At 49.2% G+C, this 26,427-nt stretch overlaps 1 protein-coding gene across 5 annotated transcripts in view; it reads right to left on the bottom strand.

The window, feature by feature from the left end:
• Syne3 (spectrin repeat containing, nuclear envelope family member 3) overlaps positions 1–26,427 on the bottom strand; it is an 80,655-nt gene that overhangs the window by 40,811 nt on the left and 13,417 nt on the right. For all 5 annotated transcript variants that reach the window (NM_172500.3, NM_001042699.2, XM_006515652.4 and 2 more), the window contains one exon: positions 4,995–5,152. In NM_172500.3, the coding sequence (NP_766088.2) occupies positions 4,995–5,050 (56 nt within the window). In that variant the 5' untranslated portion in view covers positions 5,051–5,152. The remainder of the gene's footprint in view (positions 1–4,994; positions 5,153–26,427) is intronic.

Raw genomic sequence — 26,427 nt, forward strand, 5'->3', positions numbered from 1 at the left:
TTGGCCTCCTGTCAGGTGACTGGATGTGTTCCAGGGCCATTTATGGACTAAAAGATCATTCTAAGGTGACCTTTGCCATATGACTTCTGTACTACACCAGACCTGTGACAGGAAGGGAAGTAATAGTTACAGCCAACGCCAGGGTTGCAGTAAGCCCCATGTTAGCATGTCACCTGGCCCGACTGCACTGGCCACAGTAACTGTCTACTATGTATGTATGTATGTGTGTATGTGTGTGTGTGTTTGTATATATATATATGTATATGTATATATTTTACAGACAATAGAATCTCTTTATTTTATTCTCTCTCTTCTTTCTTTCTTTCTTTCTTTTTTTTTTTTTTTTTTTTTTTGGTTTCTCAAGAAGACAGGGTTTCTCTGTGTAGCCCTGGCTGTGTCCTGGAACTCACTCTGTAGTCCAGGCTGGCCTCGATCTCAGAAATCCGCCTGCCTCTGCCTCCCAAGTGCTGGAATTAAAGGCGTGTTCCACCACCGACCAGCTTATTTTATTCTCTTTTATTACTGCCTACTTACATGGCTTGTTGGCAGTGCCCCCTGACCTAACCTCAGGATTAGTTTTCAGTTTTCATACCCCAGGAAGCCCAGTTATCTCTGCTCCTTCTCAGAGAATGGTGAAGGAGGGGCTCCTAACATTCAAGTGTGACCCTCTCTGACAGTGTGTGACCTTAGGCAGACCACAGGGCTACTCTATGCAGTCCTTTTCAGTGTCAACACAGCAATTCTGGCTGTGTCCAATAGATATTCTGTCTTAAACAATATTGACAAAGCATGCAAGTAAACACTTTGTCGACTGTTGCATAGTCAGACCTTCCCCCTACACGTGTAAATAGTCCCCACTCCATCTTCATGGCTCCATATGATAAAAGCTAGCCAGGATGGCATGACATTGTTGGGACTTTTCCTCGCTATAAAGAGTGAAACTTAGAAGAGTTCCCTCCCCTTGCCCCTGTCTCTATATGGGACAAAGCCAACTGGAGAGTGGGGAGCATCCTTACAAGAAAAAGGAGGCTCTGTTCTGTGGGGTGGCAGGATGTGGTAAGCCACCCTCTCTGGGCAGTGGCTACATCAGGGCCTCAGACAAGAACCCTTGTGTCCTACTCAGTAATAATCAGCAACAAGGAAGACAGCAATACCTCCAAGGTAGGCTGAAGATGCAAGAGCCATTTGTGGAATGTTCTAGAACAGTTCTCAACCTTCCTAAGGCTGTGACCCTCCCCAGCCATAAAATTATTTTCATTGCTACTTCATAGCTGTCATTTTGCTACTGTGATGAACAGTAATGTAATATCTGTGTTTTTCGATGGTCTCAGGCGACCCTGTGAGAGGGACATTTGACTCCTCAATGGGTTCACAAAGCACAGCCTGAGAACCACCATTCTGGAAGAGCACCCAGCACGCAGGTTGCTGCCCCACACCGGGAACAGAGTCTTGCAGCATGGCTGGATATGAATTTTTTGCCAGGCAGAGATTTGATCTGACTAATAACAAAAATTAAGAGACAGCATCTCTCATGGCCAGATGTATGAAGGAGCATCCACAGTCCTCGTACCTGTGAGGTGGATATATATATTGCTACTCACTTTACAGCTAAGAATGCTGAGGACCTACAGAAAACAGAGAATAAAGGACCAGGAAGTCTCCTAGGTCCCTGAGTCCCAGTGGACCCCACTAGCTTGTCAAACCAAGAGACCCTTTAACTTGGGGAAGAAGTAAGATTCAACCTCTCGGGCCACACCCTTAAGGGACCCACCCTGACGTTGAGGTGGCAAGGTCAAAGTTCTCTTCCCCAAAGTCAACCTCCCTACCCAGTGATCTTGCCTTTGCCCATCCATCTCTGATAGGAGAGGCACAGGCTGGACTTAGGGGATCATGAAAGCACCTGACACCTTCCGCTCTTCCCAAGCATGTAACTAACCTTGACGCTTCCTTGAGCAGGCAAAGGAGCTAGCAGGTGCCAGAAGAGACAGAACACGTAGTAACCTCCTTTCCCCAAACTTGCAGGCTTGCCCCTGCCCCTCACTAGGTAGGAAGAGCCATTTGCTGTGCCCTGAGGTGGGGAGAGGCTGAGACCACAGCAAAGTTAGGGCCCAGAGAGGAAGAGTTGGTCCCTCTTTCTGCCACGCCCACCCTGCGGAAGCCTGAGGGCTCCATTCTGTCCACTCAGCATAGGTCCCCTCACCAGCAAACAGGGATCCCAGGGAAGTCTGGCAAGGGGAGGGGTAAGAGCAGAAGCCGTAATCTGCTGGTTCCAAGCAGCTGGTGACAAGAATGGGGTGCCAATTAGATGACAAGACTTAGTCAAGGGCTTCGCCTCAACCCAGCCAAACACTAGCTGACCACTAGCTGGGCATGTCGCCAGACAGTGTGGTCCGTTCTGGGATTCACAGGCAGGACAGAGAGAGAGAGAGAGAGCTACAGATGCAAGAATCACAGACTTTGTTACAAAAAAGCTACCTGGAAGCTCAAAGAACTGGGAAAAATCCAAGAGGGCTTCTTGAAGGAGGCAGCATTGATACCCACAGGAATGGTGCCCACAATTGGAGGAGGAGGAGGAGGAGGAGGAGGAGTGAAAGTGGAGAAACAAGACATAGCTAGGGATGCTCACACTTGGCCTCTGGAAGCCAGACCCCAGCAATGCAAAGGTGACCTGATCAGGAAGGGGTCTAGAAGCTGGTGAGAAATCTGAGGATGGGCTCAAGCTTAGGACCAATAAGGCTGGAACTGGAGAGTGGACAAAGTGAGCCCGGCCTGGGAGCCTGTATCCACAGTATGGCCCCATCCCAGTGTTCATCCATGGGGCAAGTAGTTCTCTTCCCACTTCCAGGGCTGAGTGCATACACACATACACACACACATACACACACACACACACACACACAAACTCACACACATACACATACAGTCACACACATGTACACACATGCATACACATACATACACACAGTGATATACACATACAAACATACAGTCAGACAGATTTACACATGCACATATATATACATATACACAGACTCTTACATTCACACACATACATACCTACAGAGACATATATATATACATATATATATATACATATATATATACACACACACAGACATATACAATATATACATGCATACACAGACACATACATACACGTAGACAAAGGCATACACATAGAGACATATACATACAAATATACAGACATATGCACATATACACAAATACACAGACACACACATGCATACACAGACACATACACTCAAGAGACACATGCAGACAGACATACAATCACATAAACACACAGATACATACACACAGACACACACACATATACACACAGACACACACAGAGAGACAGATATACACACACATAAACACCAGACATAGATATAGATACATATATATACACAGCACACACACACAAACATACAGACACATAAACACACATACACACAAGCACATACAACAGACACACATACATATTCACATATACTCACACACACATGCTCACAGACACACATGTGAACACACAGACACGCACGCATATACACACACAGATACATATACACAGAACACACATACACATACAAACATACAGATACATACACATTCACAAACACACAGACACACATGTGTACACACAGACATACACACCAGCCTGGCCAACAGTTCCTCCTATGTCCCTCTGAGCCCTCCTCACTTGCAACTCCTCGACAGTTGCAAGGTTTCAGGTGACAGGCAGCTGAGGAGGAACACTGGGGGACAGCGGTGCCCCCGAGGAATTGAGGCAGCAATGGTCAGGGGGGCACCCAGAAGCTAGGTGGCTAGTAGCAGTCAGAAAGGACTGGCTACTTTTCATTTCACATGCTCACTCATGGCAAGCTGATGGGTATTCTGAGGAGATGTAGTCCATGAGCTAAGGCTTAGTGACAGGAAATCAAGGAGGAACACATAACTTGTGAGGGGTGACAATGGGGGCACAGAGGTCATGGATATGAAGAACTTCTAATGCCAGACAAAGCTTAGCTCCATAGCATAAAAACCATGGCGAGTTTTAGAGAAAAACAAAAGACTTTGGATGGCTAATCTCATCTGTCAACTTGACTGGACTGAGAGCCACCTGGGAGACTGGCAAAGCACACCTCTGGATGCATCTGTCACCAAACTATGCTACATGTGTGTCCTCAGAAGCTGAAGAGTGTCAGATCCCCCGGAGCTGGAGTCAAGGCCATTGTGAGCTTCCCAACATGGGTGCTGGGAACGGAACTTGGGTCCTCTGAAAGAACAGCCAGTTAACTGCTGAGCCATTTTCCTACATTACTCCCACCTTTTAAAATAAATTGTGTTTGTTTGCCTGTTTTTTCAAGACAAGGTTTCTCTGTGTATCTCTGGCTGTCCTGAAACTATGTAGACCAGGCTGGCCTCAAACTCACAGATATCTGCCTGTCTCTGACTCGGGAGTGCTGAGATTAAAGGCATGTGCCACCATTACCCAGCTATTTTATTTTTAATTATGTGTGCGCGTGCATGTGTGTGTTTGTGTGTGTGCATGTTTGTGTGCGCGTGCATGGGTGTATATGAGCACAAATGCCTGCAGAGACCAAAAGACAAGAGATTCCTAACAACTAGAATTACAGGTGGTTGTGAGCTAGCAGACATGAATGCTGGGAAATGAATTCTAACACTCTCTAAGAGCCTTATGCATCTCTTACACCTTGAACCAGATCCTTTTAACCCTCCCCACTGATGGAAGAAGTGGACCAATCCAGAAGTTCAAGGAGTGGGTCCTGAACAGAGCCAAGCCTGAGCCAGCAGTGTTAGGGAACCCACCCAGATGTACAGATTCCCGCCCTGAAATGGAAGGGACAGAATGCAGGCTCTGTCCCTTGCAACCAAAGTATGAACGAATAGCAGGTTCCTCTTGTGGAACTTTCTGGAACATCAGAACTTCAGCCTCAGCTCCAGACCAGCAAAGCCAGGCCACTGCCTACCTCTGTCTCTCGAAGCCTTGCCTCCAGGGCCGCTCGGGGCCCCTTCGTGTTGTCATTGACCTGAAGCTGCTCCTGTATCACCTTCATCCAGGCCTGGGCATCCTCCACGCTCCTCTCAAAGTCCTCCTGGGGCTGCTGCGTCATCGCACCTGCGAGGGCTGGGAAGGGCCACATAAGGTCAGGGGTCAGGGGCTACAGAGAGAGCCCAGGCTGTGGGCACAGCATACCAACACCCCCCACCACCACCACCACCACCATGCTCTCCAGCATACCAGCGGCCCACTCGGCACGGCTGTCAATCTTAAGTGTCCAGAGCTAGAAATGGGCAGGCAGAGAACAGGTCTAGCCTGTGCTATGGGAACAGTAGGCTGGTAGAGACATCCCCTTGGCATATAGCCTCTCTGTCCCTTTCTCTACCTTGGGAGCAGGTTGTCTCCTAACTGTAGTTTCAGACCCTCAACAGGAGAGTTTCAAAGCTCACAGACAGAAGGCACAACAGAAAAGAAGCTTGATTTGAATGAGCCTCACGCCCTCAGTTGAAGAAACATTGCCTCTGGCATCAGCCAAACCCACAGAAACCCAGAGCACTCCCGAAATTAATGAGGCAAGGAAATGGCCACGGCGCTTATGTTGTCCCCACTTCACACCAGCTTGGGTCTCCAGCAGCCCCTGTATGTGTCCCTCCATGGTGGGGAGGTGGGGCTCCCCACAGACCCAGGCAGTCAGCTGACACAGCCCCTCTGATAAAGCCCACCTGTTCCCTAGTGACACCTGCCAGCTGGGCAAGCCACCCACCCACCCACCCCTGTCCCCTTGGCTGGGCTGCTGCTCCTAACCTCACCCTGTACTGTGAAGTTAAGTCTCGGATTTCTCATTCAGCGTTCTTAAAAGCCCACTAAGCTTCGACAAAACTCTTCTGCGTTCCAGCAGAGTCGCTCAGTGTCAGTTGACAGCGACTAGAGCCTGCTTTGGATTAAGGTTCTTTACATCCACATTCCAATTAAAGGGATTGGGTCTGACTTATCTGCCAGCCTCCCATGATGCCTTGCACAATAAGCCTGAGGGTGCTGGCAGAAGCAGTCCAGAATGGGGGTACAGCCCATCATTGTTTTGTTTCTTTGAAGTGCTGGGGATAGAACACGAGGTTATGTGTCTGTCAAAGAAACTCAACCACTGAGTTGTGTCCCTGTCATGCTATTTAAAATGGCAAAATGCTTAGGACATGAGAGTTCAAGATAAAATATCTTAAATATCACATGCTTTCTCTCATCTGTAAAAATATATTTAGTTGTATCACACACACCACACACACACACACACACACACACACACACACACGTAATGAAAACAGAGGGGAAACTCTTTGGAATGAGGAAAGAAACCACTGAGGGGGTGGAGAGGCACGATGAGATGACACAGCTGCTTGCAGAATACAGACTCAGCAGGAGCGCATGAATGTAAATGCTGAGGACGTAATACCAAGAAGCGAGGCAAAATTATGTATTTAGTAGCTACGAACCTACATCTAATCCTAACACTCGGGAGGCAGAGGCAGGCTGGTTTCTGAGTTCAAGACCAGCCTGGTTTATAAAGTCAGTTCCAGAGAAACCCTGTCTCAAAAAGGGGGGGTTGGGGAAGAAGAGGCAGAGAAGGAAAGAAGGAAAGAAGGAGAAGAGAGGAGAGGAGAGAGGAAAGACCAGACCACCCAGAGCACCAACAGCCACTAGCTGCTCTTGCAGAGGACCTGGGTTCAGTTCCCAGCACCCACACTGTGGCTTACAACCACCTGTTATTCCAGTTCTAGGAGTGTCTGAAGCCCTCTTCTGGCCTTCACAGGCACTGCATGCATACATAGTATACAGACGTACACAAAGCAGAAATAAATCTTTTTTAAAAATCACCTCTAAAAAGGAAAAAAAAGAAACCAACAACCCTATAATATAAAGAGGCTGGGGTCTCCCCATTTCTGAGCCCATGTGACTAAGAATGGAGGGTGTGTAGAAGTGGCCCAGGCCCTCCCAAGGCCTTGTCCATACATATGACCTGAGGCTTCTCCCATGGGAAGAGTCACTGTGACTTCAGAAGCCACCTGGCTAAGAGCATTCATCCACAGGCAGTTAAGATCACCACAGAGGGTCTTTTTCCTCTCTTATTTCTATTTTTTTAAATAGTTATTAATTTTTAATTATGTGTGTGCATGTATGTATGTGTGTGTACATGTGAATGTGGGTGCCCACAGAGGTCAGAGGGGTCAGATGCTATGGAGCTGTAGTTACAGGTGCTTATAGGCCTCCCTTTGGAAGAGCAGTGCTCATAACTGCTGAGTTATCATCTCTCTAGCACTGTCTTATTATTTTTTGAACATTTTTAAAAAATATTTTTATTAGTCCTTTGAGAATTTTGTACATTTAAAAAAAAGATTTATTTATTTTATGTATGTGAGTACACTGTTGTTGTCTTCAGACACCCCAGAAGAGGGCATTGGATCCTATTGCAGATGGTTGTGAGCCACCATGTGGTTGCTGGGAATTGAACTCAGGACCTCTGGAAGAACAGCCAGTGCTCTTAACCACTAAGCCATCTCTCCAGCCTGCACTGTCTTATTTTTAACCTCACATTTTGTGAGATTTTTTTTTTTTCAGGAAAGAGCAACCATCCTTTTACAATTGGAAAAAAATAAGCAAAATCCTTTCTGAACATGACTAAGTCTCTCCAAAAGCCTTGGCCAGGAATCTGGCTGGCCCCCAATCCCCATGGCACTGGGCGGAGGAATCTGTGGCAGACAAAGAGATGCAGACAAAAGGCCATGCCAGCAGCGCAGGGCCAAAGGGCAGGGGCATGGGTGGGTGGCGGAGAGCAGGCTGCACAGTGGGAGTAGCTGCTGCTGATCCAGAGCTCCGCCCCCACAGTGTTGCTCCGCCCCACGGTGTTGCTCCATCCCCACTTTGTTGTTTTTCTTGTAGAGCTATTTTGACATTTTTTTCTAGAAACTTAATACACACCCGCAGCCACTCCCTGCCTCTCAACACTTCTTTTGAAATATGCCTTCACGTGTGCTTAGCCTCTGCTCGGGTTCTTTGTGGCTCCAAACTGCTGCCCAGTTGCAAGTCTTGTAGAGCTTCCGAGAAGTCTGCTTTCCTATTTAGCAAAGCCAAGAACTCGGGGACAGAAAAATCATCCCCACGGCCTCAGAAGACAGGAGTGCCCCGTGATTAGCAGAGCAGTGCTTGCAAGCAGAAGGCTTCGTGACCCAATAGTGTACCTCACAGCAGGCAGGGCTAAGCCCAGCATCAGATGGCACTCACACTGGCTGGTGAGGCTGCAGGCAGAGTTCAGGGGATCTGAACCTCTTGGGCAAAGCCGCCACACCAAGGAATTTCATTAACGCAGCGCCCTGCCCACCTGACGCTGCAGCCCCAGCAGTAAATAAGCAGACACAGCCCCGCAGCCCTCAGGATGGACAGCTGCCCATAGGGCATGTGTGGCTGCGGAAGGCTAAGGTCCTTCTCAAGTGCAAAGAGGTTAAGAAAACCAGGCATAAGATGACCCAGCTAGCAAATACTGACAATCCAGTTTGGGACACACACGTTCTAGCACGCACTCGCGCTCGCGCACGCACACGCACACGCAAACACACATACCCACACACACACTACTTTATTAACACAGTAAATCACATGATCTGAACCACAGATCTTCTAACTCCAGTAACTCTGAAATAATATTGAACATAACCAACACTTGGAGACTGTGCGACAGCTGCACCGTAAACTAAAAATACCCATGTCAGAATGCCAGGCCCTGCTAATAGCAGAGGGGCTTTGCTGCTGCCTGCTGTATGAGCCAGAAAACCGTCAGGGGTCAAGTGGAGGGGAGAGTGGAGTCACTTTCCCATCTAAGCTTGTGGGTCCCTGAGTTCTATCCAGGGGTCCCCAACACTACACAGACCTCACGTGACAACCTGAAGTCTAGCCGATGGAGAAAGCAAGAGAGTGTAAGGAGCTGACAGCTGAAAAGTCAAACAATAGGCTGGAGAGATTGGCTGAGGGGTTAAGAGCACTTACTGCTCTTTTAGGGGACCCAGGTACGGTTCCCAGCACCAACTGGCAGCTAGCAACTTGGTGGTTCACAGTTCACAACTATCTGTAGCTAGTTCCATTGGATCCAATGTCTTCCAGTCTCTGTGGGCACCAGACACAAACACAGTGCACACATATACATGCAGGTAATCACACACTGCCCTTGCTTGTCAATTTGATACATTTGGAAATAACTAAAAGCCAAATGGCTGGACACGCCCATGAGGACGCTTTTCTTAATTAAATTTGTTGAAGTTGGGAAGACCCACTTTTAGATCCATGTTTAATCTGGGCCGTACCTTCTGCTGGTCACCTACACAAAGGACCTGGAAGGAGGAAGCTCTCCTCTCTATGGTTGCTTGCTTTCACTCTCACTGGTAAATCCATTCCTGAACGAGCTTTGGAGTCTACTTCTTTGGGATTCCAGCGTCTACTGAGGAGCAGCTGAGCCATCCAGCCTCATGGACTGAGCAGCTACTGGATTTTGGACTTTCTGTGGGTATCCAGACATTGTTGGACCACAGCCTGTAAGTCACTCTAATAAGTCACATATATATTATGCATTCACTATATACAATATATAAGTATATATAATATGTGCATATACACATATACATGTACCCACACATATATATATCTTCAAATCCCAAGTAGAAATAGTATTTTATTTTATTTATTTTATTTATTTATTATTTATTTTTGGTTTTTCAAGACAGGGTTTCTCTGTATAGCCCTGGATATCCTGGAACTCATTTTGTAGACCAGGCTGGCCTCAAACTCAGAAATCTGCCTCCCTTGCCTCCAGAGTGCTGAGATTAAAGGCATGCACCACCACATCCGGCTTCAGTGTCAATTTTAAAAACATAAAATTAAATAAAGTTTTAAAAGGATTCTTTCCGGGTTTGGAGAGATGGCTCAGAGGTTAAAGGCACATACTGCTCTTGCAGAGGACCTGAGTTCAGTTCTCAGCACCCACACTGGGTAGTTCACAACCACCTGTAACTCCAGTTCCAGGAATCCTACCCTTTCAGCCTCCACATACACTGTACTCACGTGTACATACCACAAACACACATAACAAAAACAAAATATTTTTTTTAATGTTCTGGAAGAATCTAGTAGATTCTAAAAAATCTTAAGTAAATTTTTTACATGTGCTCTAGCTTTCAAAATTAATAAGCATCCTTTTCTTCTAGTTTTTGACTGCTTTTTCAATCCATATTTGTGATTTAGGTGTCCTTCGAACAGTTTACAGAGAGGTAATTTAAAATTTCTATATGGATGTAATGGACCAAGGAGCCACCATAGGACAAAAGGGACCCAGAGAAAAAGAGATGGTGATACCATCAGACATGGGGTGGAGGTGGCAGGCACTGGAGCCCAAAGGAGACACCGTAACTACAGGAGGCCACTCAGCAGGACAGGCTACTGGAGCAAACCCCAGCCTTCTCCTGGCTTAGCCCTGGCAGAAGCCAGCACACAGGAGTCTGGGCAGTGCAGCCCTCAGAGGCTGGCTCCCCCATCCCTGTGCTGAGTAGTTTTATGCCAACTTGACACAGCTAGAGTTTTCTGAAAGAAGGAAAACTCAATTGCGGGGGGTGGGGGGAACCCTCTGTAAGATCCAGATATAGAGCATTTTCTTAGTGATTAATGGAGGAGGGGGAAACCCATTGTAGGTGGTGCCATCCTTAAACTGGTGGCCCTGGGTTCTTTAAGAAAGTAGGCTGAGCAAGCCATGGAAAGCAAGTTAGCACCCCTCCATGACCTCTGCATCAGCTCCTGTCTTCAGGACCCTGCCCTGTGTGAGTTCCTGTCCTGGCTTCCTTTAATGATGGGCTACAGTGCATATAGGCCCTTTCCTCCCCACTTGCCTTTAGTCATGGTGTCTCATCGCAGAAATAGAAACCCTAGCTAAGACAATGACATAGGCACAGATGGGGTGGGGAGAGGCAGATAGGAGGGCGCTGGGCCAGAGCGAAGCACACTGTCCATTTGGAGGATCCCTGTACCCCAAGTCTAGCTCCCAGAGCAAAAGGCTGAGCTAGTCTTGCAGGAAGGGCTGGGTTCTTGGCATTGGCAAAAATGCCTAACCTGGCCTCCTGACAGCTTGGCTCCCAAGTCCTGTCTCCTGGGGTCAGTCAGATCTCCCTCCTCTCCCTTCCTTCTTTCAAGCTGAGAGTCCCTACTTGGCTCTATGGTGTTATTGGTAAAGCACCATGCCCCTAGCCTTAATCCCTCTGTGCTGGTCAGTTGTTTTTTTGTTTGTTTGTTTGGGTTTTTTTTGTTTTGTTGACAACTGGGAAGAGGAAATCTTATTTGAGAAAAATGACTCCATCAGATTAACCTGTAGACAAGTCTGCAAGACATTTTCTTGATTAATGATTGATGTAGGGGAGAGAGTCCACCCTGGTCGGGTGGTCTTGGATGGTATAGGAAAGCAGGCTGAGCAAGCCATGAGGAGCAAGCCAGTGAGCAGCATCCCTCTGTGGCCTCTGCATCAGTTTCTGCTTCTAGTTCTGTCCTGGTTTCTTTCCTTTACGATTATAACCTGTGAGTCAAATAAACCCTTTCCTCCCCACATTGCCTTTGGTTGTGGTATTTATCACAGCAATTGAAAGCAAACTAAGACAGACAGACAGACAGACAGACAGACAGACAGACCGACCTACCTAATGTCCCTTTCTAAGGTTCCACTGGGCATAGCCTGCAGTACTGCTTGCCCTCCAGAGATGCAGGGCTCATGGAACCCTGATCAGAACTGAACCATATCTTGTTGATGACATGCCTAAAACACGGCCGTACCCCCTCAAATAATGCAAGGGGCAAAGTCGGGCTCTCAAAGTAAAGCACACTCTGGCATTATCGGCCTTATTCTGCAGTGAGGGAAACAGAGTCAGAGAAGCCTAAGAACCGGCCCGGGAGTGGTAATTCCAGCTTCACAGTGGTTACAGCCGCAGCCAGCACTTCCAGGACATCCTTCATGTGCCTGACTCCATAGCAGCAACTCCCAACCTGAGGATCATGAGCCCTTTGGAACCATCAGGAAACACAGATATTTAAATTACGATTCATAACAGTAGCAAAATTACAGTTACGAAGTAGCAATGAAATAATGTTATGGTTGGGAGGGGGGGGTCACCACAGCATGAGGAACTGTGTTAAAGGGTCACAGCAGCAGGAAGGTTGAGAAGCACTGCTCCAGAGGAAGGATTTATATTTATTCAATTATTACAGATTATCACAGAGATCCACACAGGCACACACTATTCTCCTTACTGTGGTGATAAGAGAACTGAGGTTCGCGGATACTAAGAACCCTGCAAGTAGCACAGACAGGTCTTGAACCCAGGACAGCCTGGATTTAAGCCATTTGTTTTTAGTCCCAAGTGCTACACAGCCTGCCTTGCCTGCCTCTGCCTGGGCTGCGGCCCCATTGAAAGCAGCCAACTGATGTGGGGAACTGGGGCAGTCAGCCCTGTGTGAGCTATCTTCAGAGACCTGGGTCTCAGCTCAAGAACCTAGAGTTTGGGACATGCTCCATGGGGGCAGCCAGGTCCCCTCAGACTGCCTGTACTGGATGCTCTCACCCTTGTGCCCTCCCATCTCATCTACTGGCACTTCGTTCAGGAACCCTGAAGGTGTGGAGAGATCATGATGAGGAGAGCTAAGGTTTTGCAGTGGCTTTCTGAGAGGTTACATCCCAGCGTTCCCGCCCAGTCACCCTAGCTGGCCCACCACAAACTGATCCTGAGTCCTAAGGGGCATGCTCCCTGCGTTGTGACTCACCAGCCCCAGCAGTGACTCAGTCCTTCCTGCCACACATGGTTCCCACCCTTCCATTCTCCTTCCCTCTGGCCTTGAATACACAGAATTTAATTATCTGCACCACAGCTGGTTTTAATCCCAAAGCTTCTCCAAGCGTGCAGTGGGAAGGTTCCTTTCCTCCAGGCTAAGGGGGATGGCGGAGGATGCGACCGACCAAGAGATCACTGCCCAGACTGCCAAGGGGATGGTCCTTGGCCTCTCTTTCATCATGTTTACAGAAGGTGATTCTAGGAATGGAGTGTAAAAAAGGAGGGCCAAGGACTCTGGAAAAGCGTGAACCAGCTATTGAGCCAGGCACCTGCGTGCTGCCCCGTTAACCTCACACCCCTCCAGGGCAGCAGCCTCTAAAGTATGGAACATTTTATCACATCTTGAAGGTAACAAAACAGTAGCACACAGGCTCAGGGACTGTGCAAAATGCACACAGGTTTTGGGCAGGGCAGGTTCCACTGGCACCTCAGTCAACTAGCTGTGAGGTCAGCCCTCCATGCCCACGGTTTCCAGATCCATTGATGCAGCCATCAATGATAAGGTATGTAACCTTGGTTACCCTGGAACTCACTATGGAGACTAGTTGGCCTGCAACTCACTACATAGACTAGACTGGCCTTGAACACATAGATATCCTCTCTGCCTCTGCCTCTCTGCCTCTCTGCCTCTCTGCCTCTCTGCCTCTCTGCCTCTCTGCCTCTCTGCCTCTCTGCCTCTCTGCCTCTCTGCCCCTGCCCCTGCTCCTGCCCCTGCCTTGTGCCAGCTGGAATGAAACGCTTATGCCACCATCCTTAGTCTCAGATTTTTGTTGTTGCTATTGTTTGAAGTTGCATTTGAGCCGGGCACAGCAGTGTATGCCTGCACTCCCAACTCTTCGGGGATGCAGGCAGGAGGCTCAGGATGTCCGTGTTATCCTCGGCTACAAAGCAAGTTTGAGGCTGGCTACACCATAGCATCTCTAGGGAGCAGTCCCAAGCTCTCTAGCCATAGGCCTAGGCTAGGGGATACCAAGAGTTGGGAAACTCTGCATTGGCAACTCAAAGGCAGGGGGCCGATTAGGGCACGGCTGGTGCAGGATGGGGCGCTGAGGCTTTACCATAGCGTTGTGGATTTGGGTGCAATTTGCACAGGAGGAGTGCCAATCACAGGGATTCTTAGGGGTTCCTGCACACAGGGCCAGCTGCTGACAGAGAGTAGGCAGAGGTGGTCTGCAGGCATGGGACTAGCTATCTGCTGTAGGCAGAGCATGCTGAGGTGGGTGTTGGGACCATTGGGGCCTGGCTGAGATGTGGAATTGTCCCATCTGAGGCTGATACCAGCCACTCAACACAGCCGGACTTTAAAGAAGACATGTTAAGTATCTGTATTTCACACTGAAGGTGGCGATACACACACACACACACACACACACACACACACACACCTCTGAAGACCAACTAGGCAGGTGCACCTACCCTCAAACCCTTCAGAAGCCTCTGGAAGTCTGCTGAGCCAAATTGCCAGAACTCACCCATCAGTTTCTGAAATACTGAGACAGGAGCTAGAACGATGTCTCAGCAGTTAAGAGCTCTGCCTGCTCTTCCAGACTGACTAGAGTTAGATTCCCAGCACCCACATGGAGACTTGTGAGCTTCTGCAAGTCCGGTTCTGGGGAACCAGATGCCCTCTTCTGGCCTCTGTAGGTACTGCATGCACAGATATGCTCGCAGGCAAAACATACCCAGATACAAAAATAAGTTGTAGAATAGAGACTGAAAGGAGCTGAGAGAGAGAGAGAGAGAGAGAGAGAGAGAGAGAGAGAGAGAGAGAGAGAGAGAGAGAGAGAGAAGCGGGGGTGATATATAAAGGTGCACGAGTGTGTGAGAGAGTATGTGAGCACATGGTCATGTGTGCACATATATGAGTCCAGAGGTCAGAGGTCAGACTTACTGTTCTCCAAGAGCCATCCATCTACCTTGGTTTTTGAGAACAGGGTCTTTCACTGGCCTGGAACTTGGTTGAATTTTTCCCTCTGTTTGTGGGGGGTTTGGGGGGTGATGAGAAGAGAAAGTGTGTGTATACATGTGCAATGGAGGCCAGAAGACAACCCTCTGGGGCCACTCACCTTTGTGTCTGTAGGCACTAGCCTGGAATTCTCCAGGGATGTCAACCAGTGAGACCTGGACTCTGCTTGTTTCCACCTCGCCACCACTGGGCTTACAAGCCTTTGCCTGGCTTCCATGAGCCATCACTTTGGCTGTAGATGTACACATCTAACTACTAATGAGCATTTCAGGATAAACAAGGCTGCAGGAGGGCAGGGCTCATCCCAGCTGTGGGGGAGAGGCTGAGGATAGAAACAACTCAATCGCAGTCCACCTTGACTCCCTGCACTCTGCCCCACACTGCCTCAGCCATTTCTCTTCCAGAACACAGAGCTGGCTTCCTCTTTTAGAGGAAGACAGAGCATAGCCAGGCTCTAAATTCTAATGGTTGTAATTAATACTCCTGAGTTCTGTTCTCCATCTCCCCAGAGGCACTGACGGTCACCTGAGGTGCTGGCTGCTCTCCCAGATGGCAGGGCTCCCTGTTGTCACCTCCCTGTGGCAAATATGTCTCCCAGACCCAGACCTCCTAGAACTCTCAAACTCCAGCTTTTGTTGCCTCTTCCCACAGCAAGCTGTCTCTCTCTCATCCCTGTGGGGCTCAGTAAGTACTCTGAGGAAAAGGTACCAACAGGGTCCCATTTGGGAGGAGACAAGGCCCGAAACCTTTACTTAGGGTACCACCCAGGGCCATTCTTACAATGTGGGGAGAATGGAATTCTGGGAAAGCAGATCTACCCTCCCTCTACACCTCAGCAGGGAACAGAATGGTCAGGAGTCCAAGTACTTGCAGAATGACTGTTGAAGGGCCTGCCTGGCTTGAAGGATGGTTCACCAGCCCCATCCCCTCACCCCCCCGCCCCCCCACACCCCCAGGCCTGGAAACCCTCCCTGTGAAGACCTGACTCAGCAAGGAGGAGTCATCCAGGAAGTCACATCCTGTCCCCCATCAGGCACCTGTCAACCCCAGCATCCCTGAGTTTAGCACTCACTGCTATTATCTGGTCCTTGAAAACGAGGCACATGCCAAGTTAGCGCTGGCCCAATCCCCAGTTGCTCTGTCTCCTTGGGCAAGATTTTTGCCCATATAATGAAAGTCCCAGAACCCACTAGACCTGCCTGGCCAGCTAGCCACTTCCTGGGCCTCTCCCTTGAAACCCATGCCTCCTCAGAGAGCTGTCAGTCACAGTGACCATGGACTGTATGCCTCCCGTTGAGACTCTTCTGACATAGCAGCTCACGCACTCATTCTCACCCACATCACTCCTTATTTCACAAGACAAGACTTTGCTCTGTTGCCCAGTTTCAAACTCCTGCGCTCAATCCAACCGATCCGTCTGACTCAGCCTCGTGCGTAGCTGGCACTATACGCAGGTATCACCAGGCCAGCCTCGTGTGACTGATTTGTATACTTGTGTTCCAGTATTCCTTCCCTTCCTGGGCTTCTGAGCTCACAGACTCCAGCAGGCACGGCCGAGAGGCTCTCCACCCTCTACCCTCTTCAATGTGCTAGTTCCACGCACTGGCTGAAGGCCCTGGAGTGGCAAAGCTGAGTGATAGAGAGACATGGGGCCATCAAGAACCTAATGAAGGTCCAGGATGCTGTCTGTCAACTCCTTGATTAAGTGGCTCTCTGAGGATGAAACCAGGCAACGTGCATGAGGCAGGCTGAGTGCCAAAAGGCATCTCTCTACAAGCCCTGTCTCACTCTCCTGCAGGCCCCTCAGCCCTCTCCATAGGACCTGGACTGTCATGTAGTCTTTGTGGCTGCCACAAACAGCATCAACACTGGAGATCAACAACCTGCTACCCAGCCCTCTGGGCTCAGCCTGTGAAGGCACGAGTGTGCCTCTGAGGTTCTAAGTACACACGAGGCCTTGCCTGGACTGCTGATTCCAACACCTGGAAGGCATGTACTCCTACACAGGTGTGAATGGAGAGATGATGGATCTGGCCACGAGTACAGAAATCTCTCCCCTGGTAGCACTTAGTAGGTCCTCAGAATGTGCTCTCTGCCTATTTGATTCCATGATATATACACTTTCAACCAGCTCAAGCAGCCTGAGAAAGGCTAGAACCAGAGGCCTTCAGACAATGCTCTGTTCACCCACAAGTAAGAGCTTTCTGCTGGCTACAGGTAGGGGACGCCGGTCCCAATGCAGGCTCCTTCCCTGGTGAGCTCTTCACTGCTAAACCAGGACCAATGGTTCCCAGACGGCTCCCAGGCCCTTCCAGACCGGTGAGCTTTTTAAGTGGGAAGGTTGCTGCTAGGGGAAGGGGCACTTTGGTTCCCTCAGGATATATCTCTAACAGACTCACAAGGGGAAAAGCCAGAAATGCTTGCAGCCCCAAGGATGAAGCACTATCATTAACATCTTCTGTCTGACCTTCTAAAGGCTAATTGTGCTGCTGTTACCACGTTACAACTATGTTACAAAGTGTCTTAGCCCTGAGCCGGAAAACCAGCTGCAGCGTGGCCTTAAAATGCTGTGTTAAATGCTACATTGTTCCGCACCACAACCCCAGCCATTGTCTGCAGCGGCTCCCACCGCTCTGGGGTGAATCTTCAGGAGGAGGGTACCATAATTAGTTCTCTGCTATGAATAAGGAAATGAGACACAGAAATATTAAATAACCAGCTCACCGGTCTGAAGAGCCAGAATCAGAGGCCAGAGCAATTTGATTCTAGAAGTTTCTGACAGCCTCTTGCCCAGTATCCAGTTGGTCAGTAGGTTGTCAAGCTAACCAACTGATGGGCAAGTAACACAACACCTGCAGGTGAGAGAAGTATTTCCCAGAGATCTTCTATCTCACTCCCTGGTGCCATCAGCCCACTCTCTAGCTTTGGTTCAAGGTTTGCTGAGTGACCAGTTAGTGGACCCTCATGTTGCCATCCTCTCTCTGAACCTGCAGCTCTCGGTGCACAGTGTCAGCCAGCATGTCCCCACAGCTTGTCCCTGGACTGCTTCTCAATCAATGTGTATCTTTTGCTCAGTACCCAAAGCCCCCATACAGTGGCACAGAGGAGCGGGTCTACTGCTCTTTCCTCAAAAAAAAAAAAAAAAAAAAAAAAGAGCACTCAGGGATATTCTCAGACAAGCAAGCCTGGATCTCACAGGACCAGCCTGGGACCACCCCAGATCTGACTATACTTCTAGGTCTCTGGCTGCAAGGGAGGTCTTCACAGCACAATGGGGCCCTCTAAAGTGCCAAGGAACAGAAGGTTCTGGGCAAATTCCTCAGTCTCTGCATGTCACATGGCTCCCACTCTATCTATCTATCTATCTCTAGCTAGAGATAGTCCTCTCTAGCTAGGCTGTTTTTCAGATAGTTTAGCCAAAAGAGTCAAGTGGGATCTAACTTTGAAAAGACATTTACCAAGGTGGCCCTGCTTAGTCTCCCAGAGGGTTGGGAATACAGGTGTGCCACACACATCTAGCTTGCCAGGACCAAAGGGCAGAGGTGGAGATACGGTCAGGATTCAACTTGGCATAAGAGAAACCTGGGCCTCTCTGGGGGATGGGTGTGTGTGTGTGTGTGTGTGTGTGTGTGTGCTTTTTCACAAGGACCTGAAGATAAAGGAACAATTACCCTCATATAGACACATTCTTAATTTCCACCGAGGGTGCCAAGAACATTCATTGGAGAAGGGATGGATGTTTTCAACCAAACATGTTGGACACTGCAGACAATGGTATGATGCTGGAACCCCCTTCACTCAAAATGAACGAGAGCTAAAATGTAAGAGCTAAAATCAAAACCTAGTGAAGAAAATATGGTCAGAGTGCTTGAGTGGTAAGAACTGGAAGAATCGGGTGTTCAAGGTCATCTTCCGCTGTGCATCAAGCCAGCCTGGGCTACATGAGACTTTACCTCAAAGAATATTAAAAACTGTAGGCCCTCAAGATGGCATAAAAGGGCCCACACCTTAATCCCAGGAGGCAGAGGCAAGTGAGACTCTGTGAGTTTGAGGCCAGCTTGGTCTACACAGCGAGTTTCAGGACAGCCAGGTCTGCACAGGGAGACTCTGTCTCAAAAGTCAAACCAAACACAAACAGAAAGATGGCTCAGCAGGTAAAGGCACTTGACACCAAAACTAACCCCTTGAGTATTATCCCCAGAACCCAAACACTGTAAAGAGAGAACCAATTTTTACAGTTGTCCTCTGACCTCCACATGCATACTGTGGCATGCACACATGCAAACATATACATATACAAGCACACACACACACTAGATAGATGGATGGATGGATGGATGGATGGATGGATGGATGGATGGATAGATAGATAGATAGATAGATAGATAGATAGATAGATAGATAGATAGATGGGTGGATGGATAGATGCTGGTTTTGACACAGCTAGAATCATCACAGAGAAAGGAGCCTCCCTGGAGGAAATGCCTCCATGAGATCCAGCTGTAAGGCATTTTCTCAATTAGTGATCAATGGGGGATGACCCAGCCCATGATGGGTGGTGCCATCCCTGTGCTGGTAGTCTTGGGTTCTATAAGAAAGCAAGCTGAACAAGCCTGGGGAAGCAAGCCAGTAACATCCCTCCATGGTCTCTGCATCAGCTCCTGCCTCCAGGTTCCTGTCTTGCTTGAGTTGCTCTCCTGGCATTTTTCAATGAAGGAAGGATGAACAGTGCTGTGGAAGTATAAGCTGGATAAACCCTTTCCTCCCCACTTGCTTTATGGTCATGGTGTTTGGTCCCAGCAATAGAAACCCTAAGAAAGACAGATGGACAGACAGACAGATGGGTGGACAGGTGGACAGATGTACAAAGGAAAATGCCCAGCCACTTTTCTCTACAACCAATGCCACTGAAACCTAACTCATTTCTCCAACTTTACATCATCAGTGACCTACAACGGCACTGTTAAGGTCATTTATATAAGTCAGAGGAGGAGCCTATAGTTTGAATAAAGTGTTACTAAGTTTCCGTTACAATAGCAAGAGCTCCCACCTGGGGCCAGCTTAGCTGTAGCCATGTGTAACTGCGTAACTGCAGTGACAGGCTGACTGCCAGGGCTGAGAACCTCTCCACCCTCCAGATGGGGAAAGTGAGGCTCAGAGAGGCCCACTCTCATCTTCACAGATCAGACGGCCACTGAGCTCCTGACTTGGAAACCAACCCTATGTGTCTGTTGCCAGCAACAACGCCAAGCAGCGAACCGGTAACCCAAATGAGGAAGTGAGTCACAGGCAGTAGAGGGAGGCTTCCTTTTGGTGTCAGGACAGGACTTCCCTTCACACCCAGAAGGATGCAGAGATAGAGAAGGTGGATCTTAGCCCTATCAGGCTACCCTCTCTATGATGTGGGGACAAGCATGCAGCATGCATGGCTTGGACTTAGACCTGGTGAGCCTTCCTCGTGTATTCTCACAGTACACGGCTACAGGGACATTGGCCTGGCCTAGGATGGACAGCTCAGTAACACTCAGCTCAGCCCTCCTTGTTCCACATACGAGGAGGGCCCATGAAGACACGCTATCCCATCATCTGGGTGTGACGCCTCTCATCTTCCCACGGATGCCATGGTCAGCATCTCTTTTCTCTTGTGCTTGGGAGACGCCAAATTGATCTGATGACAAATCACATGTCAACGCCCACTCAAGGCTGGTGGGCAAGAGATCACACAGGTGAGTAAGCAGGATCCTGCCACCCCAACAGCAGAGCCCTGCTCTCAGCTCACCCTGACCCAGTCACTCGGCCTCAGTCCTCCACTGGAGAAACGCCATCCATACTGAATACTCCCTACACTTCCCCAGTCTGAGACACAACCTTCAGGGACCTACCACCAGAGTATAAGTGTCCTTTAGAAGTGCTTTCTAGGCTGGAGAGATGGCTCAGTGGTTAAGAACACTGTCTGCTCTTCCTAGAGGTCCTGAGTTCGATTCCCAGCAATCATGTGATGGCTCACAACCATGTATAATGAGATCTGGAACTGGGCGGTGGTGGTGCACACCTTTAATCCCAGCACTTGGGAGGCAGAGGCAGACAGATTTCTGAGTTCGAGGCCAGCCTGGTCTACAAAGTGAGTTCCAGGACAGCCAGGGCTATACAGAAAAACCCTGTCTCAAGAGAGAGAGAGAGAGAGAGAGAGAGAGAGAGAGAAAGAGAGAGATCTGGTTATCTGGTTGGTACCCTCTTCTGGCCCACATGCAGGCAGAACACTGTATACATAATAAATAAATAAATAGTGCTCACTAATGTCGCTTTCCAAAGTGGATCATTGTTGGGCCCCTGGAAGGGCCACCAGGTACAGGTACATGTGTACAGTACAGCGGTCACTATACATAAGACATTTTGGCATGTCTTTTTCTCCCAGGGAGTATATACGAAACTCTCATGAACCTCACTAAGGCTTATGACCCAGGGAAAGCTAACAAGCCTGACACAGGAATCCCTACTTTTAGTAACTGCTAGAAATGGCCCCGACTGCTCTGTAGATACCTTGAGCTCTCCTAGGCTTTCCTGATTCCTGGACAGTCATGCTCACTGTGTTCTGATTTCTCCGTCTAACTGGATGTGTGGGTTTATCATTTGCTTAACTACTGGTGAGCTCCAGGCCCCTCTGGTTGGCAAGTAGACAGAGCCCTTTGGAGCTAAGCCATTGTAGACTCCTAGGCACTGCTGGGTTTGGCCTTCAATATAGAACGGGCCATTTTCAGTGCCATTTTAATGAACAAAACAGCATTTGTGGTCACTCGGGCCAAACAGCCCGTTGTCAAAGATTAGACCTAAAGATTACAGCAGAGCTAAATCTGGGTGATGTGGGCTGCTGGGTGGAGCAGGACAGTGCCTGTGAGTCACAGCCTGGGTTTGCCTTGCACATGGGGTTCTCGAAGGCTGCTTCCCCCAGGACACTCCACACGGCTAGCTGATCAGAGCAGGAGAGCTCGGCCAGCATGCTTAACACAGCATCAGCCAATGGACATCACACCTCCAACTACAGAGTCCTTACTGTGACCTGAGGATAAACATTGGTAAAGTGCTTAACCCCGTGCCTTGCGGGCACATAGTGGGTGCTTTGTGTCTTAAATAATACACACCCCGAATGTCTGCCTGGCTGAAAGGGGAAAACAGAGGTGCGATAGAGCAGTCCAGCAAAAAGAGAACGCCAAATGAAAACAAGCAGCATCCATCCCGTGGAATATTCTGGGCCGTCTGCCGTGAGAAGTATGATGACTGACACTGGGGCCAGGGCTGAAGGAACAGCACAGGCTGCCGAACCGTGTGCTCCAACACTGGGAGCCAGCCAGCAGGCTTTCCTGGAAAGGGTCAGACAGGGAACACACTCTGTGACCACATGGTCTCTGTCACTGTTTCTCAAACCTCCCATGGGAGTGTGAGGGCAGCTGCAAGATGATCCCTGAAGGAGCTGTCTCTGTCCCAACAATATCTGATTGGCAAGAGCAGGTGACACCATTTGTCAGTCCTACTGTGCACATCCTAACTGTGTCAGAAAAACACGGAGATGGAAAGAAATATGGGAAACAGCGCAAAGGGATCCTCAGAGCACATTCAGGCTGGCAGTATGAGCCTGAGTGCCTGGCACTAGGGTCATCCTTGGCCACAAAAGAATACCAAGGCCAGTCTCGGCTATATGACACCTCTTCTCAAATAAGAATAATGGTAAATAAAGCTGGGCAGTGGTGGCGCACGCCTTTAATCCCAGCACTTGGAAGGCAGAGGCAGGTGGATTTTTGAGTTCAAGGCCAGCCTGGTCTACAGAGTGAGTTCCAGGACACCTGGAGCTATACAGAGAAACCCTGTCTCGAAAACAGAGATAGAGATAGAGATAGAGATAGATAGATAGAGAGAGAGAGAGAGAGAGAGAGAGAGAGAGAATAATAGTAAAAATAATTTGCTTAAAGTGATAGGAGCAAGGGGTACTTTGATTTAATTTTTAATTTAATTACGTGCAGAAGATCTGGGTGTTTCTGGCTCTGTGTATGTGAGTGCAAATTTTAACCAGAGACACCAGAAAAAAGCCTCGGGTGCCCTGGCGATGGTGATGAGCCTCTGACATGGGCGCTGGGAGTGGGAACTCAGTACTCAGTAAAGAGCACAGGGCTAAGCCACCTCCCCAGCCCCGTTTCTTATTTGTTAAACATTGGCAGTGGTGGTGGTGGCAGTGCCTGCCTTTAATCCCAGCTCTGGGGAGGCAGAGGCAGGAGGATTATCCTAGTCACAGGGGGAGTTTCAGGACAGGTAGGAAACCTTGTCTTGAAAAACAAAAGGAACAAACAAACAAAGAGAAAAAGAAAAGGAGGAGGAGGAGAGGAGAGGAGAGGAGAGGAGAGGAGAGGAGAGGAGAGGAGAGGAGAGGAGAGGAGAGGAGAGGAGAGGAGAGGAGTCAAGTATAATATTCACTATTCACTGTCCTGAACCTCAGATTGGCTTCCAAGTCCTCCGAGTGACAACTAAGTCTGGCTTCCTCATCTACTGGCTGTACAGCCTCAGGGTATTGACCTCTCTGCTCCTGCATTTCCTTATGTGTAAGGTGGGTGGCTTCATATTCAATCTGAGGAAAACATCTTCACCAGTTCTCGGGTCCTATAAAACAGCCCAAAGCACTTGGGTTTAACTGATTTAACAATGGGAGGGCCAGGTTGTGGGGGGATAAGGGAAAGACTGGAGAAGCACATGATGGGGATGGGGGAAGGACACACCAGGACACCTCCACTAGTTTCTCGGAGAATCCTCCAGAGCGTGTGAGCCTGAGTCTTTTAGCACGGAGTCCTCCAACAACCTCATGGCAAGGAGCCTGGGTTGCTCAAAGCCGCTCTGCTCTGCGCTGCTCACCGGCTTCCCACCGCCTGCCTTCCAACACTGGCTGCTTGTCGCAGGAACCCATGCAGCTCCCAGGCTCAGCCTAGCTTGCCTCTGCTCCCGTGGACGGACCCCTTCTCTTTCCCTGCCTCCCTAGCCCCCATGGGCTGACATCACTGCTTCCAGGAAGTCTACCAAGTGTCCAGCAGAGTCCACGTAAGCTCCCTGAAATCCTTCTACTCTAACTAGGTAAGAAATCCATGATGGGTACAGAGTGGTTAAGTAACCCGAGCAAGGTCACACTGCAAGTCATTCTGGGGACTTGTCCTTCCTGCAGTCCCTTGGGAGGAGCGGGCCTGAGTCTTTTGGGGAGCCACTTAGTTCCCACAAACCAGTCAGCCCCTTCATGTTGGGCCACAAAGAGGTGGGGAGAGAGAGTCCATACCTAGGCACGCACACCCTTGGCTTTACACAGACAGGTGTCATTCTGATGTTTTCAAGCCTTAGCAAAACAGATACATTTGAATTGTAATCCCCACAGCCTGTCAGTCCCAACTCTTGGCTCCTCGGGAAATGAAGGCTCTTAAGGAGGTGGTCTCTGATGCTCTGTGGGTCTTGCTACAAGTTGGGCTGTGACTTCTCACTTGACCCTATGGGTGTCACCTCACACCCTCCGCAGAATGGTAACTATTTAAAAGCCCTAGGCAGTAGGAGAAGTGTGACTGCCCCCCCCCCACAGTAGGAGAAGTGTGACTGCCCCCCCCAACCCCTCCAGATCTTAGGGAGGGGTTTGTTTCCCAAGCGCTGACTGAACGGCTTCACCCTCAGTGGGGACAGACTGTGTCCCTCCTTTCTCCCCTCCCCTCTGCCTCCCTCCATAGAAGCTTGTGTTGGGCGAACTTCCTGTCAGACCCAAGAGAGAGGCTGTTGTGTGTAGAGCTGAGAGCTGACCAACACCTGCTCTCTCTTCAGCTAGAGGAAGCTGGGAGGCTCTGACTCTTTCTCTAGAGCACCTGAGGGCAGCCACCTAGCTGGTGGGAAAGCATGGTCAGCTGGTGAGCTCTGATCCATACATCCATACCTCCTCTGGGGGTGGGGCATGCGCGCGCGCGCGCACACACACACACTCACACACTTCGCACACAAGCCCACCTAGCTCTCTAAACTGCCCTCTCCCTCCTTTCAGACAATGCTGGCTTTAACTGAGTTCCTGGAAGGAACCGGTGACCACAGGCTTTGCATGAAAGGCAAATGCCATAGTCCCCAAGTGGACCCACAAAGAGTCGAACTGCCACCACCTCATGGGAGGATGCAGTACTTTGGTCACAAAGGAGGGCACCTTATATTTGGGCCTAGGCTGTTTGTGCTTCCCCTATAACTGCTAAAACAGCTGGAGGGGTTCTAGGTCTGACCATGTGTGTGTATGTATGTATGTACATATATATGTGTATGTGTGTATGTATGTATGTATTATGTGTACGCACACATGTGCATATATGATTTGGGAGGGATGTGTGTGCCACAGTATGTGTGTGTGTGTGTGGAGGTCAGAGGACAACTTTGTAGCGTCAGCTCTCTCTTTCCAGCCTTACCTGGGTTCCTGAGAACACACCGTGTGGCCGTGTGTTTCAGGCTGAGTCGTCTTACTGCTGAGTCGTCTTACTGTCTGGGGCGGGCAGCACTCATGACCTGCTGTCATGTTTCTGTGTATCTGCTGAGCTGCCAGGCCACACCCATCCCAGGAGCTGTGACTGGCCTATAACATTTGTAGGTGACATTATGATAACAGCGTAGTGTCAAAAGGTTGGACACACACTTAGGGCTAGGGAGGTGGCCAAGTCATTGAGGGACTGGCCACAGAAGTGTGAAGACTTAAGTTCTGTAGTAATTTAAAGGAAAACGCCCCCTGTAGGCTCATAGGGAGTTTCATTATTTGAAAGGATTAGGACAGGTGGCCTTGTTGGAGTAGGTGGGGCCTTGTTAGGGTGGGTGTGGCCTTGTTGAAGGAAGTGTGATACTGGAGGTGGACTTTGGAGTTTTTAATGCTTAAGCCAAGCCCAGTGTCTCTCTTCCTGCTGCCTCCTGATACAGACATGGAACTCTTGGCTCCTCCTCCAGCAACATGTTTGCCTGTGTGCCTCCACACTCCCCGCCATGATAAGAATGGACTAAACCTCTGAACCTATAAGCCAGCCCCAACTACCCCCAATTAAATGTTTTCCTTTATAAGAGTTGCCATGGTCATCGTGTCTTTCTACAGCAATAGAAACCCTAATTAAAACAACAAGCACCATTCCCAAAACCCACTTAAAAAGCTGGGTATGCTGATGATGTACTTGATGGGGAGGCAGAGACAGAATGGTCCTGAGCCAAGTAGGCAGACAGCCTACTAGGCAAGCTCCAGGCCAGTTAAAGACTTGGTCTCACACCCAAGATTGTCATCAACCTACACAGAGAGAGAGAGAGAGAGAGAGACAGACAGACAGACAGACAGAGACAGAGAGAGAGAGGCAGGCAGACAAAAAAAAAAAAAAAAGGAGACCTCTGAACTGTAGTTCCTTCTAGATTGCCAATTCCAATGCAACCACACCTTTTCCAGTCCTGCCCATCTCTCAGTCCCCCTACCCAGGGCAGTGCCTGGCACACAGGACACCTTCAGAGAGAATGAAAGA

Source organism: Mus musculus, chromosome 12, assembly GCF_000001635.26.
Source record: "Mus musculus strain C57BL/6J chromosome 12, GRCm38.p6 C57BL/6J".
Lineage (NCBI taxonomy): Eukaryota > Metazoa > Chordata > Mammalia > Rodentia > Muridae > Mus > Mus musculus.